The sequence below is a fragment of the Arvicola amphibius genome, chromosome 8 (genome assembly GCF_903992535.2).
Source record: "Arvicola amphibius chromosome 8, mArvAmp1.2, whole genome shotgun sequence".
Taxonomy (NCBI): Eukaryota; Metazoa; Chordata; class Mammalia; order Rodentia; family Cricetidae; genus Arvicola; species Arvicola amphibius.
The window spans coordinates 73,436,250-73,451,884 of NC_052054.1; the positions used below are offsets into that span (position 1 = coordinate 73,436,250).

Here is a 15,635-nt window from a genome sequence, read left to right on the forward strand (position 1 = left end):
GTCCCAGCCCTAAGGCAACTGCTTTGAATTGGAGGTCAGCCTGGACTACATATTGAGCTCAAGGGGAAAACATGCTGTAGCCTGCTATACCCTTGGTGGACAGAATAAGCAAGTACCACCCAGTCGGGGACAAATAAGTGTTTGTCAAGGGTAGGAGCCTTGATGTGTTCCTGTGGTCCTAGCACTCGGGAGACGGAGGCAGGAGGCTTAGAGTTCAAGCAAGCCTGGGCTACATTTCTTAGAAGAAGGAAGGAAGGGGAGGAGGGAGGGAGGGAGGGAGAAGGAGGGAGAGAGGAAAGGAAACTGGGGCTAAGGCTATAACTCAGTTGGGAAAGCGCTTGCCTAGTATTGGTTCTGTCCCCAGCACCAAATGAACTAGATGGGATGGCTCAGGTCCTTAATGCCAGCGCTCTGAGGTCGAGTTGGAGACAGGATCAAAATATCCAGCTCATCCCCAGTCACACAGACGTTTGAGGCTGGAGTTGGCATAAGTGGCTCAGCGGTAATGGCAACAGCCACCAAGCCTGGCGCTTGACAATCCGAGTTTGATCTCCAGAGCTACCAAGGTATGACGAGAGAACTGGCTCCCAAAAGTTGTCTTTGACCTCCAAACACTGCAGGATGGACGCACATACCCACATGCACGCACCTAATTTTTAAAAAATAAAAAAATTTGAGGGCAGTCTTAACTACATGAGCTTCCCTTCTCAATGAAACGAAAACAGAAACAAACAAACCGCAACAAAAACAAGCCCTTTGACAACACATTAAGGGCGGTCAACCTGAAAGCTGAGACAGGGAGAAATAGGCAGAAGGGGCTCTCACACTGTCTCCCCACTCACCTATGACTCTGAGCCAGGTCACCCCCCTGCGGGTACCATTGGGAAAGGTAGCAAACTCGCAGGTGTAATTGCCCTCGTCCTCCACCCTCAGTCCCCGGAAGGCTAGCGTGGCGTCCCGCAGGTCCGCGTTTGTGTCCTCGTTTGCTCTGACAAAGGACAGGCGCTCCTTGTTGTACTGAGGGTTGGGGAAGTCCACACCGAAGGATGGGTGGAAGGCGGCCACGACTGCGGCATCCAAGCGCTGCCAAGTCACCTGAGAGACGCGCTCAGTCGTGGGTGGGAGCAGGTGACACGGTAACTCCACAGTGCCTCCCAGGCGGCCGCGGACCTCTGGCAGCACTCGTACCCGCACATCTTGGGCTCCTAGGGAGAGAGGAAAGAAGTCAGTCAAGTGGGGAAGGGAATAAGCCAGTGGTCTCCAGGAAAGGCTATGCCAAGGCAGAGATGAACTTCCTATTCAATTGCTTTAATTTAGACAGGGTCTCAGTACGTAGCTCAGGCTGGCCTAACTCACTATGTGGCCCAATGTTGCCTTGAACTCAGAGATTTGCTTGCCTCCGTCTCCCAGCGCTAAGATTAAAATCATGTGTCACCACACTTGACTCCCTCCTTGTCTTTTTAATTTTATTTTTTAGATTTATTTTTTTCAGTTTACGTGATGGGTGTTTTGCCTGTATGCATGTATGTGCACCATGTGCATGCAGTGCCACTGGAGGCCAGAAGGGGGAAGTCAGAACCCATGGAGCTGAAGTTACAGGTGGCTGCGAGCCTCTATGTGGGTGCTGGCAATCAGAATCTGGATCCTCCGGAAGGGCAGGCAGTGCTCTTAACAACTGAGCCATCTCTCCAGTTCTCCATCATATTTGATTCAGGGTCTCTGATTGGCCTGGAGCTCACCAGTTCAGCTAAACTGGCTAACAAATCCCTGAGATCCCCGTCTCACTCAGCCTCTCCAGTTGCTGGGATTCCAGATGTTCGATGTTGCATCTAGCTTTTTGTAGCAAGGAGGCTGCTTCTTTATCCCAGCTGCCCAGAACTGAAATAACCACATAGAAACTATATTAATTAAATCTCTGCTTGGACCATTAGCTCTAGCTTCTTATTGGCTAACTCTTACATATTAATTTAACCAATTTCTATTAATCTGTATATCATCACGTGGCTGTGGCTTACCAGGTAAACCAGCATGTCCCCGGTGGTGGCTCCATCACTTCTCTCTAACTCGGCCTTCCTCCTCCCACGCTATAGGCCAAGCCAGTTTCTTTATTCATTAACCAATAAAAGCAACACATAGACAGAAGGACCTCCCACACCAGCTTTTGACATGGTCCTCATACCACAGAGAAAGTATTCTGTCCATCGGTCTGTCTCCCCCGTCTGTCCTCTGTCTTACAGCACTGGAGAGAGAATGTGGGCCCCACACATGCCGGATGAGTGTTTTACCCCAGGGCTACCGTCCTTTCTCCCTGACCATCACCCCCATTACTTCTCACCTCCTGTGGCTCCTGCTGAACCTCTTTCTTACCAGCAAGTCTCCCTGACTTTCATGCGTTTTGTGATCCATCGAATCTAATTTGGGTGCTGTGCCATGAGCATGGCTGTGGGCTTATCTACTGGGACATGGGCAACAAGCCTGAGGCCAGGCCACTCAAGAAAATGACTCCCCTTCCTTTAGCGACCACTAACTCCCAATATGTCCTCGAGTCCCTTTTCCTATTTTCCTACTTTATTTTTGTTAATTTACTTTTGCTCTTTTTGAGACAGACTATCTCTACATAGAACTGATCATCCTAGAACTTGCTCTGTAGTCCAGGCTGGCCTTGAACACAGAGATCCACCTGCCTCTGTGCCACGTGTTTTGCCTACATGTATGTCTACGCACACGTATGTGTTCCTGGTGCCTTCACAGGAAGAGGGCATCGGATCCCCTGGAACTAGAGTTACAGACAACTGTGAGCTGCCATGTGGATGTTTAGACTTGAACTCGGGTCCTCTGGAAAAGCAGCCAGTGCTCTCAACCACTAAGCCAGCTCCCAATTGCTCACATTAAAAAGATTATTTTTTAATTTTATGTCTGCATCTATGTGTGACGTGTGTGCAGGTACCTATGGGGGCCTGAAGAGGGCGTTGGATCCCTTGGAATCAGAGTGACAGGCCCTTTACTGGCAACCGAGCAAGTCCTCTGCACTAACTGTTGAGCCTTCTCGCCAGCACCTGTCCCCAATTTGAACGAGTACAGAAACAAGAAAGGCCGTATCTCAGCTTTGGGAGGAAGTACACCACGATGACCCAGGGCACAATAATGTGTGGGTTCTCCATCTCCGTGCCTCAGTTTCCCAGCTGCATAATGAGGCCATAATGACAGTGTCGCATCCTCAGGGGTGTCGCACCCTCCAGGGGTGTTACGCGGACTAAGGAATGCTTGGAGAGCACTTTAGCGTGGGTCCACAGGAAGCCTGAATTTGTAAACAAACCAAGAGGCCCATAATTACAAGTGGTCATTGCTGGTGAGCCCGAGGTGAACGACTCATGACAGGGCACATGGCAGCCACCTGGAGAGGGCTGGGCAGAGCTGTGCTCCTGTACAGTGGTGAGGGGACAGCCCCGGCCTCCTCACACACAAGAATCCTGGGGAACCAGGGTGTGGCGGTAAGAGCTTTTAAGTCCAGCACACTGGAGGTGGAGGCAGATGAGTTCAGAGTTCTGTGAATTCAAGGCCAGCCTGGGCCACATAGAGAGTTCCAGGACAGCTAGGGAGACATAGCTAAACTCTGACTCTCTCTCTCTTTCTCTCTCTCTCTCTCTCTCTCTCTCTCTCTCTATCTCTCTCTCTCTTTCTATCGATAGATAGATAGATAGATAGATAGATAGATAGATAGATAGATAGATAGATAGATAGTCAGGGACTGAAGAGGTGGCTCAGAGGTTAAGAGCACCTGTTGCTCTTGCAGAGGACCTGGGCTCAGTTCCCAGTGTCAGCGTGGGGGCTCACAACCATCCACAGCTCCAGCTTTTCCTCAGACACTGCACATGCGGTGCATAGACACATGTAGGCGCTACACCAAAATACTTAAAAATCTTTAAAAAGAAGAAGCCAAGTGGCCCTGATGAGGGAGTCTGACAGAACACGAGACTGTGGACAGTGCCAGGGAAGATGGACAAGTGACAACCAGTGATGGCTTGGAGAGTCACAGCATCTCCAGACACGCTTCACCCGTAAGCCCAGCTGGCCTTGCCCCAAAGACTTCATCCTCTGGGGCAGAGCAGATCAATGTGGGCTTGGGGGAGAACAGCTCAGCAGTTAGAGCCCCTGACTAGAATCCCCCAGTGAGGGGCTGGGGTGTGGGGATGTGGCTCAGAGGTAGATCACCTACATAGCATATGGAAAGCCCTGTGTTCCAGCCCTATCACAGAGGGCACCAGGGGCAGAAGTACTTTTTAAAAGAACTGTAACACAGATAGATGTGAGCTTCCTGATGATTGCTGCTTCCTGGCTGGATGACCTTTTCAAGCCCAAGCTCTTCCATGTGTAAAATGGAGACATTTAAGCCACCCTGTAGGATCCCCTGGGACAATTCCAGTAAAAGATCTGACACTCTCTACAGGCCAGGTCACAAGGTCAGTGCCTGCCCCCACAGGCCGCATCTGGCAGGGTTAGCCTAGGCAGAGACCTTACTTTGTTTATTTAGACAGGGCCTCATTGTTTAGCTCCAGTTCTCTTTGAATTAACATCCATCCTCCAGCCTCACCCTCCTGAGCATTGGGATTACACATCCTTGCAAATGTGAATTAGAGGTTCGTGTAACTAGACAGGAAGCACACACATTAAAAACAGCAAAATGGGCTTTAAAAGATGTCAACGAGGGGCTGGTGAGATGGTTCAGTGGGTAAAAGTGACGGCTACCCCGAGACCCACAAAGTGGATGAAGAGAATATACTCCTGAAAGTTGTCTTCTGACCGCCACACGTGTGGTGTGGTTCCCTCCCTCCCCCCCAAAACACTAAAAGTTGGTAAACCTGGCTCAGTGGCCTTCAGTTGTAATCCCAGCACCAAGGAGGCAGAGGCATGAGGATCATGAATTTGAGGTCAGCCAATTCCAGGTTAACCCGTTTTACACAGGGAGGTCCTGTCTCAAATCAATAATAAATGAAAAACACATAAATAGCAAAAATTTTACTGCCCCAAGACCTCCAGACTAAGCATCTAAATATATATAAAAGAACAGGCCCTGTGTGGTGGTGCACACCTTTAGTCCCAGCACTCGGGAAGCAGAGGCAGGTGGGTCTCTGAGTTTGTGGACAGCCTGGTGTACAGAATGAATTCTAGGACAGCCAGGGCTACACAGAGAAACCCTGTCTCAGAAAACAAACAAACAAAACCTCCTCAAAACCAAAGAGCTCAAACAAAGAATGGGATGTTCAGGTCCTTATGGGATGGACAGTGGTTTTTTTTTTTTTTAATTATTACATTTATTTGTGGGCAGGGCTGGGTGTGCCATTGCACAGGGGTGGGGATTGACTCCCCCTGTCTACTTGTGGGTCTCGGTGACAGAACCTTGGCTTGGCACCTTCACCTGCTGGACCAACTTGTCAGCCCCTGTTTTGTTGTTTTTGAGACGAGTGGCTGGCTGTACGGTCTGACTGGCAAGGAACTCAAGACCTTGGAGTCACCTGCTTGAGCCAGTCCCGCCCCCTTTTGTTTTGTTTTTTGAGACAGGGTTTCTCTGTGTACCTTGCCTGTCCTGGAATTGTTCTGTAGACCAGGATGGCCTCAAACTCACAGAGATCCGCCTGCCTCTGCCTCCCAAGTGCTGTGATTAATGTGTGCCACCCCTTCTCAGCTGAGTAGCACATTTTAAAAGCCCACCCGAAACCTTAGTAAAAGGTTCAGGATGGAAGCTGGTTCAGTCTCTCCCAGCTCCCTGAGGAAAAGCCATCAGGAAGTCCATCTCTGCAGGAACCATCTTTAAAATTTATCTACAGCCAGACTACATGTGTGATGCCTCAGGCCCCCACTCTGGCTTACCCCAGCAGCATTTCTTGTTTGGGTTACTTCCTAGGTATCTACCTTGCAGGCTATGTCTCCATGCACAGCCAGAGAGAAACTACGGTAGCTGGTATCTCCTCTTCTCTGCTTGGAGCCACCAGTAGCTCCCTTTTTGCTGCGAACCCTGCATGCTCACACCCACCCCATCTCGGGGCTCCTCCCTGGTCCTCAGGCTCAGGCCAAGTCCTACTTCAGGGCCTTTGCCCTGGCAGTTTTCCTTTCCCAAGAGGTCCACAAGGTTTCCTCCTCATCCTGCTTAGTGAGATAAGCTCCATCACCATACTGATAACAAGGATTCTTCTTTTTGGATTTCTTGTTTTTGCTTTTTCAAGATAGGGTTTCTCTGTGTAGCCCTAGTTGTCCTGGAACTCACTCCCATAGACCAGGCTGACCTTGAACTCACAGAGATCTGCCTGCCTCTGCTCCCAAGTGCTGGGATTAAAAGTATGTGTCACCACCGCCCAGGCTGCTCACTGACCCCAGCATGGCCCCAAGGGGAAGAGGTCTTTGTTTTATTCATCCCACATTCCAGAGCCTAGATCAGTGCTGGTATCCCAAAGGTGCTGGATGAATGAACGATGGCATTTTGATTAGAATGGTGCTGGACTACCAGGCATGGAGGTCCACACCTGTAAGCCCTGCTCTGGAGAGGCTGATATAAGAAAAGCTTACGCAGTGGACACCCATCTTACAAACAGCAGAATACGCTAGGTTCCATAGGCCAGGACTGAATTAAAGTGTGTGGGCTTTTAGTGGGGAGCCCCAGGGATTGTAAACATGGGGAAGGGACAGGACAAAGTTTAGGAAGATCAGTGATAATTAAGAAAAGGCTTCTGGGTCAGGGTAGGGCCTGTGCTGATGGAGAAGGATCTAGAAGGAAGATTTTCTCCCAAGCAGGAATGGGAGCGTAAGACTGGGTTTGGGAAGGAAGAGACTGTTGGGGACCTGGAATTTGAAGACTTGGGGGTTAGGGGGATGAGGGGATTCTGTGTGTCAGGTGAGGAGACGGGGAGTCATGAAGTAGGGAAGATGTGTGGCTCGGTGCTAAAAACATATCTGGCTGGGAGGTGATGGCACACGCTTTTAATCCCAGCACTTGGGAGGCAGAGGCAGGTGGACCTCCGAGAGTTCACAGTTCAGGGCCAGCCTGGTCTACAGAGCAAGTTCCAGGACAGAAAGGGCTACACAAAGAAACCCTATCTCCAAAAACAAAATGAACCAAAAAAAAAAAAGACTAAAAAAAAAGAGAAGAGAGAGAGAAACACTTCTATGGGCAGCATGGCAGGTGGCTGTGGTATGACCTTGCAGGGACACAGCCAACACCATGCCCCAGAGGCAGTGGCCAGAAAATGGCCGTGGGAACACTTGCTTCTCTCTGCTTTCCTCAGCAAGGCTAACTGGTGACAGATCCATAGTGATGTCAGCTGGGTCCTCAAACACACTTCCTCTCCCTGAAGACTGGTTTCCTGCAAGCCAGAGTGGGGACTGCCTCCCTCTGGCATAAGGAAAGCCTACGGTGAGCAAAGACACAGGGAGGGTTGGAGCTGGGGTCTTCTAGCCTGAGGGAGGAGGGCTGGCTCCTATACTTCAGGTCAGAAGGAGAGAGGTTGTGGGATCTAGAACCCCAGATCTTGGGGAAGAAGGCTTGAGTCTGAACTCCTGGCGTCTTAGATTCTTGCCTGGCTGGCTGACTCCTCAAGTCTCCGCTGGCCCCTGCACACCTATAAAACCCGGTGTGTCCTACCCCCAACCATGGTAAGGTGGGGCAGGCCTGGAGCAAACCCTTCATGGCCAGCGTGCTTGGAGCACTGGCATCAGCTGCTGCCTCAGCCACCTGGTTAATTAATTAATTACATTAATCATGGGTCCCACCCCCACAGCGGACATCCGGAGCCGGGCTGAGGGCTGAGAATGCAACCAGGGCTGCCAGGATGCATGGCCTGGGCTGTGTCTGGATTTCTACGCGGGCCTCAGCTCAGCTTTAACACTCGGGGGTTACACGAGGCCCCTCTGGCCCCTTTGCTACAGGGTTCAGCTTCCAGAGGACTTCCCCTGTGGAAGTGCAGACTCATCAGGGTAAAGGCCTCCAAAGCTCTTTCTGGCTGGGCCCTGGGGCAGACCACTCCCATATCCTGCCAAAAGATGCCACCTTAGTGCTTAGTGTACATCCCAGTTCCAGGAGGCCTCTATCTTAATAGGGCTACATATATATATGGAGAGAGAGAGAGAGAGAGAGAGAGAGAGAGAGAGAGAGAGAGAGAGAGAGAGAGAGAGAGAGAGAGAGAGAGAGAGAGACAGAGACAGACAGAGACAGAGAGAGACTTAATATGTAGCCCTGGCTGTCCTAGAATTCTAGTTAGACCATGATGCCCTTGAACTCAGAACAAAGATCCGCAGGCCTCTGCCTCCAAAGTCCTGGGATTAAAGGCGTGTGCCACCACAACACAAAATGACGACAATTTTGTTTTTGATGCAGGGTTTCTGTTCAGCAGAGGCTGGTCTGAATTTAATTATGCAGCCAGAATGACCTCAAACTTCTGCCATTCTGGTCTCTACCTTCCATTTTCGGGATTACAGGTGTACACTCCCACTGGAGATTCATTTGGTGCGAGGGGACCGAGCCCTAGGCTTCACATGTCAGGCAAGTACTATGGCCTGGACCTCATTCCCAGCTTGTCTGCGCCCTCTCTTCTCTGAGAAAAGGTCTTGGGTAACCGAGGCTGGTCTCAGTCTCACTATGCAGTCATGTAATCTTGAACTCATGTTGGATTACAGTCTTGGGCCACCATGCCTGCTTTAGTTGAGGATGGAACCCAGGGTTCCATGTAAGCTAGGTGAGCACTCTGGGGCTCAGATTCTGCTGCCTCAGCCGCCCCAACATGGGCACTAAACTTACACACGGGCCTGCCTCCACCACTCTTCTTGAAGACAGGGTCTTTTAGATGTAGCTCAGCCTGGCCTTGAACTCCCTGCAATTCTCCTGCCTCAGTCTTCTTCGAGTGCTGGAGTTACAGGTGTGTGGTCACCACTCCTGCCTTTCTGTTTCGGTGACCCTGGGATCTCCGTGTCCCTGCGTGTCCAGCACCCACACCAATCCACATCTCCCGACACACTTTCTCATTGCCTGGGCCATCCCTCTGGGTCTCTCTCCTCCTCCCCTTCCTGTTCCGTTTCTCAGCATTGCTGGGACATTAAAAATGTAACAGCATCCCAGGCGGGGGCAGGGGAGCTGGCCCTTGTGCAAGACTCCCTGTCCCTCCTGTGTCTATCACTCCCTGTGGCCCCTCCACACTGGCTGTCCTTGAGACTGGCCTGTGCTATGATCTTCAGTCACAGGATCTCCACAGTCCCCTGGCTGGGGTCTTTCTCTCCTGTCACCAAACCTCTCTGCCCTTCGGCTCTCCCTGCCTACACCCCTGCCCCCTCTGCCCTCTCTTGCAGATCTTCATTCTTTGTGCATGACTCCATCCTTAGATCTGATTCTCTGTCCTCCCTCTCTTGGCTCCTGTCCCTGTCCCCCCCATTTCTCTTCTGCTCAGTGCCCCTTCTCTAACGAGAAGAGACAGCCAGGCCTGCAGTCCCCTCTTCTCCCCTCCCCCACCGCTGTGTGGGGCTGCCTGGCAGACAAGGATGAGCAGAGAAAGATGGGGAAGAGTTGGGAGAGAGGAGCAGGCTCAGGCAGGAGGTCCAGGTGGTGAAAGTCCCATTCCCCCCCCCCCCAGGAGGCCTGTGGGGGGGGGAGAGAAGCTGAGGAGCCAGGGGCAGGAGACTGAGAGGGAGAGAAAGGCGACGGGAGATAAGAAACAGAGTAGAGATGAAGATGGGAAGGAAGAAGGGGAGAAGGGAGAAATGAAAAGGAGTTGTGAACGGAAGAGGGAGAGAAGACAAACTAGAGGGAGGGAGAAAGAGAGAGAATGAAGTGGAGGTAGGAGCAGGTGGTTAGGAAGGGCTGCAGCTTTCTCCAGGTTATGCCCAGCACCTAGGAATCCCCCCCAGGTTCTTGCAAAAAAGGGACAGTCTAGGAAACAGGAAGCACTTTAGGGGGAACCTGTAGAACAAGGCCATTGGATTGCTGGCTTTCAAAGGCCTCCCAGGGACAGAGTGGACCTTGGGAAAGAATGTGTTTGTTCGGTTTCCTCCTTTGCAGGCTGAGAAGAGGAACGAGTTCTGCTTTGGGGTTCTGAGGACTGCTCTGTAGGCTCACACTCAATCAACGCTTGGCTTGGGGGGTTCCGGTGGGTTTTGAAAATTCACCCAGAATGGCAGGTTCTGATCCCATCTGTCGCTGAGACAGAGGCAGGGAGCTTAGAGGTCAAGACCTATGACCTCAAAGGAGGTATTGGAATGGAAAAGGAGGCCAAAGAAGTGATAGGCATTCTCCCCAAGATCCCTCTGATCCCCGCCCCCCTTTTCTGAGGAAAGGCTCCGGAAACTCCTCGTCCTCCAGTCCCATAGTTTGTCATAGGAAGAAACAGCCGGGGCACCTGCTGGGGCGGGGCGAGGACAACACACCTGTTTTCCCCCACCCCACCTCCAGTCTCCCCGGGGGCCTTTCTCCTCCAGGAGTGTGTGGGGGCAAGGGGCGCGTGCTTTAGAGAGAAGACACCTCCCATTTACCTCTCTAAGTGCTTCGAGGACAAAGGCGTGACCAAAGGAAAGATAAGGTCCCGAAACCGGGAGTAGGGACTCCGAAGCGCTCCAGCCCCGCCCCGCCCCTCCCAAACTAGGTGAAAGCGATACCGGAAAACTTCCCCAGGGACGTCGCCACTCGGCGTTCACAGGGGAAAGGGAGAAAGGGAGAAGAACTGCTGCAAACCTCCCGGCCTCCGATTGTACCGGGACACACGCAGCGCCGACGGAGTTCCCAATTCCAGGCAAAGCCTTTTAGCCTTTGTTTATATCTGGGGTGTTAAAGGTCAGAGTCCCCGGTCGTTTAAATTCCATTACCTATAGTTAAATCCTCAGCTGCCAACATAGTGTGCCTCTGGCCTCCAACTATCCTGGATCCCCAACGAACGAGCTCTTCGGCCACAGTTTAAACCCAGACCCACAATTTGGAATCCCCTTTTCCCCCCCCAATTCTACCTAGATCCCGGTTAGAATCTCCTAAAATCCTGGAGGCAGAACCCCTCAGCTCTTAATTTTTCCAGAAACGGTGGTCAGCGCCTATAAACTCCCTGAGGCCTGAGGTTTGCACTCAGAACTCACACCCTTCCCCCTCAGAGTGCCCCCAACTCTCATCATTGGCTTGCTGGGGCCCCCAAAGACCCGAGCTCCCTACCCTTGGTCTAGGGAACCTCGACCGAGAGTCCCCTCGCGCCCAATTCTCTCCGGGCCTCAGACGCCCAACCCAGCAAAAAGAAAAAAAGGTGGGGGGGGAGGTGGGTGTCCTCCCTCATCATCACGACCCTTCCAGCTAGTGAGTGGGGGGGGGAACATTCTTCACATTCCTGAGGGGGGTAGCAGAGACGGAAATCCAGATTCTGGATAACTGAGCGGCGCAGGATGGGAAGGATTTAACCCCTTCCACCCCTAGGGAAGGTGGAGGGGGGGGGGGACACAGAAAACCCGGGTTAGAATGGGCACTTGTGATTAAGAGGGCGTTTAGGAGGGAGGTTAGGCGAGTCGGAGACCGACCGTGTGTGTTGAGGGGAATCTCTGGGTTAATAGGGACAGCCTGGAAGGTGGCACGAGGGAAGGGGCCTCGAAGAGCTGGGAGTGAGGTGGGGAACGATGTCCCAGCTCCCTCCACTCTAAGGACGGAGGGAGGGCATCCGCGCGTTTTCACCGTTTCCTGGAGCAGGAGCAGAAGCAGCGGCAACAACAGTAGCGTCGGTGACAATCTGGACGGCGGGAGGACTGCGGCCCGGGCCATGGGGGGCCCGGGGAGGGACTGGGCCCGGGGCAGGGGGTGCCTAGGGACCACTCTGCGTTCACACGATCGGTTGTGAGGGCGGTCAAGGGCCTGAAGTGTCCGGCTCCAGGGCCGGCTCCCGCCGCTCACGGTTCCTCGGATCAGTTCTTTTGGCCGAGCTTTCCCCGCCTGGCTCTCAGGATCCGCGCCCCCCCGGGCCCCTCGCTTAGCTCCAGCGGGCCGGGCTCATGACGTCACATGCCCCGCCCCCTCTTCACCAAGCCAACCCTGGGATTCAGGCCCCGCCCTCTCCCGGAGCTATGACCCCACCCCTCCCGAGTCCCACACCTGTCCGACTCACGATTCTATCTCCTCCCCTCTCCTGGGATTAAGCGCCGCCCCTTTAGCAATGTGGCCACGCCCATTGTCAACGAGCCACGCCCCCAGAAACTCCGGAAGGCCCACTGCGCCCCCTACTGATCATTCTACTTAGATGCGGTCACACACCCCCCTTCTAGACTTCCGGTCGGCTCTCCCCAGCAGAAACCATGCCTCCTCGCCCAGACCACGGCCCCACTGCCCTCTGGTTAGCCTGAGTATGTGGGTTTTCATAGGGCTTCCTTCTTGAGGCACCGCCCCCTTGACAAGGGCCACGCCCCTTTCCCCAGCCCTTCCTCTAGTCCCGCTGCCGTCTTGTGTCGAGGTCACTTCTCAGTGGACTTGGTCTCCTTTTGATCTCTGCCCTGGGTTCTCTAGATTTCCCCCACCACCACCATCTTTGAGCTGCCCTCTGCGTCTCCGTGTTTCTCTGTCGCTCTGCTTCTGGTATTTCTTTGTCTATCAGTGTACCTGAGTCACTTGGTCCCCATGTCTCGTAGCATTTCTTTGACTGTGTGCGTCTGTTTCTTTTCATCTCTCTTTGCATCCCTGTCATTTTCTGTTTTCTGTCTTACGGTTTTCTGTGTCACTCTTAACATTTCTGTCCCTACATCTGGCCTCTGCGTCCCTCCCACCCAGTATCCTTTCTTTAGATCACAACCTCCCGCCAGGGGGCAGCACAGACCGACCGGGTAGGCCGAGCTCCTCTGGGTGGGGCTGGACCAGTCACTCCCGACTCCGGCCCCACCAATCTCTCCCGGTGTCCTTGTCCCACTTTCTCTATCTCACCAGCCTCCTCTGGTCTCAGTGGCTGGTTTTGACTTGGCCTCTTTGTCTCTTTCTAGACGCTGTGCTCCTCCCTACCCTCACCTGGCTCTTCACATTTCCAGGGCCCCTGAGGGGAGCTGATGAAGTCCATTTGGTGGGGTGAGGGAGGGGAACAGAAGGCAAAGGGGAAGGGATTCAGCTGCGGGGTTGCCTAATAACCAAATCTTCCCTGAGGGCCAGGTACTAGGAGGTTTCTTGCAGAGAGCCACCTGGACTGGGATAGGGTCCCTTCTCCAGCCTGTCACATTCCTGTACTCCCTCTCCCAGGTGGCAACCGCCCAAGGAGGGGAGGCTGGCTCTGACCTACTTGTTACGGAATACTATTTGTTTGTTTGCTTGTTATTTTATGTGCTTGCAGGCCATGCCTGCTTCTGAAGATTAGAGGACAGCTTGTTTTGAGTGGTTCTTCCATCAGATGGGTGCCAGATCCCCGACTTTGAAGGTCAGGTTTGGTGCCAAATACCTCTACCTGCCCAGCCATTCATTCCACCCACCTTGGTTTTGTTTCATGAGAACAAGAGTTCCACGTAGTTCAAGGTGGCTTCCAACTATCTATGTAAGCTGTGGATGACAGGCTGGCATCACAGTGTAGGTGGCCACTCACTGGCTCCTGGCCCTCGTGGAGTGTTCGGGATTGAAACTGTGAGCTGATCTAGCTAGCACTCTCCAATCTGGGCTGCCACCTTGTCCCTTTAACAGAATTATTAACAAAGAGCCTTAACCTTTTCTGTCTGTGAGGCACTCAACTCAGCCTGCTGCAAATGCCCCCATCAAAACTTGGGGGAGGTAGAGAAAGTGAGTCATGGGAAAGGAATTGACTCAGTCCCAAAGTCAGAGTTAGAAAAAGGCAGGTCCAGGATGGACACTATGCAAAATCCCTTTGTCTTTGTTCATTGCTCACAAGAATCTCAGGAAGAGGTCGAGCATGGTGCCAAACACCTTTAATCCCAGCACTCAGGAGGCAAAGGCAGGAGGATTTCTCCGAGTTCCAGGCAAGCCTGGTCTACAGAGTCAGTTCCAATCAGCCAGGGCTATGTAGAGGGACTCTGTCTTACAAAAGAGCAAAACAAGAATCCTAATAAGGGGACAGTACTGTAATGATCTCCACTGGGTGAAAGGTAAACTGAGGCACAGAACCTTTTCAAAGCACCAGCCAAGAAGTAGCAGGATGAAGCATGAACCTGGACCTCCAGACGCCGCCTCTGGCCGGGAACAAGTGTATGTGAGGACAGCTATGTGAACGATCGACACAGAATAAACGCAGTCTAGATCACAGTGACTCCTGCCCCTCCCCCAGACAAAGTCTAACTCTTTAGCCCTGAGTGGCCTGGAATTCCCTTTGTACACCAGACTGACCTTGAGCTCACATAGATACCGCCCCCACCCCCAACCATGCTGGGATAAGAGCAGGGTCACCGTGCACAGAACCTTAATGACTTTCCTGTTTTGAGATTTATTTAATTTTATGTATAGGAGTGTTTTGCCTACATGCCAGAAGAGAACATCAGATCCCCTGGAACTAGAGTTGTGGAGAGTTGTAAACTACTCTGTGGGTGCTGAGAAGCAATCCCATCTTACCAAGAAAGAACCACAGATGCGCTTAACCACTTGGTCATCACTTGGCATTTGTGTGTGCGTGAGTGCGTATGTGCATGTGTGTGCATGCATGTGCGTGAGTGTGCATGCATGTGCGTGTGCATGTGTATACTTTAAATTTTTTTGTTTAGGAGGGGCCTATGTGCTATAGCATGTGAACGAGTTTCAGGAGTCAGTTCTCTCCTTCAATCTTTTTATTTTTATTTTTTCGAGACAGGGTTTCCCTGTAGTTTCTAGTGCCTGTCCTGGAACTAGCTCTTGTAGACCAGGCTGGCCTCAAACTCAGAGATCCGCCTGCCTCTGCCTCCTAAGTGCTGGGATTAAAGGCGTGCGCCACCACCGCCCCCTCTCCTTCAGTCTTGTAAATCTCCAGGGATTGAACTCAGGTCATCAGGCTTGGTAGCAGGTACCTTTACCTGTTGAGCCATCTTACAGGTCCTGGATCATGAGTTCCGCACCCTCCCTTCTCTTAACCCTTCTCATGGTGGGTGAGGGCATGTTAGGAGGTCAGAAGACGATTTAGGGAATTGATCCTCTCCATCTGTCATGGTTCCGGAAACCAAACTAAGATGGTCATGGTATAGCTTTTACCTTGCCGACCATTGCTGGCTTTCTCAAGGCCTTTTATCCTGACCCAGCTGAAGATCCTGCCTCCCGCCCTCTCCCATGAGTCAAAGAGTCCGTGTGCCTCCCGCCCTCTCCCATGAGTCAAAGAGTCCGTTGTGTCCTACGGTCTTTTTTTTCCCCTTTGCACCTGCTCTTCTGGATGGCCACCAAGTGGGCTGGGCTTTCTGCTGGCTGGTCTTTTTGGGGCAGGGCCGGCTCAGGAAAGGAAGCCAGAGAGAGGTGCAGGCTGGAGTGTGGAGCTCCAGATTACGTGCCTGTGAGGCCTACTTCAGACTTGTTAAGATCGCTTGGTTTGTTGACAAGAGGACTGGGTGGGTCTCATGCCTGTGAAGGAGTCCCCAGAGGTAGTGCTCACTCTAAGGCAGTAGCGCGGCTGGCCCAAAGCCAACGGCTTCCTGTTCCAAGTAATTTACCGCCTAGCAACCCCTGCTCTTGGGCGCAGAGAGGAAGCAGCAGCCACCTA

At 52.4% G+C, this 15,635-nt stretch overlaps 1 protein-coding gene across 2 annotated transcripts in view; it reads right to left on the reverse strand.

The window, feature by feature from the left end:
* Nectin2 (nectin cell adhesion molecule 2) overlaps nucleotides 1–11,992 on the reverse strand; it is a 34,036-nt gene extending 22,044 nt beyond the window's left edge. For both annotated transcript variants that reach the window (XM_038339696.1, XM_038339697.1), the window contains exons 1-2: nucleotides 11,679–11,992; nucleotides 843–1,207 (exon numbers count right to left, since the gene is read on the reverse strand). In XM_038339696.1, the coding sequence (XP_038195624.1) occupies nucleotides 843–1,207; nucleotides 11,679–11,764 (451 nt within the window). In that variant the 5' untranslated portion in view covers nucleotides 11,765–11,992. The remainder of the gene's footprint in view (nucleotides 1–842; nucleotides 1,208–11,678) is intronic.
* Between the last annotated feature and the right edge of the window lie 3,643 nt (nucleotides 11,993–15,635).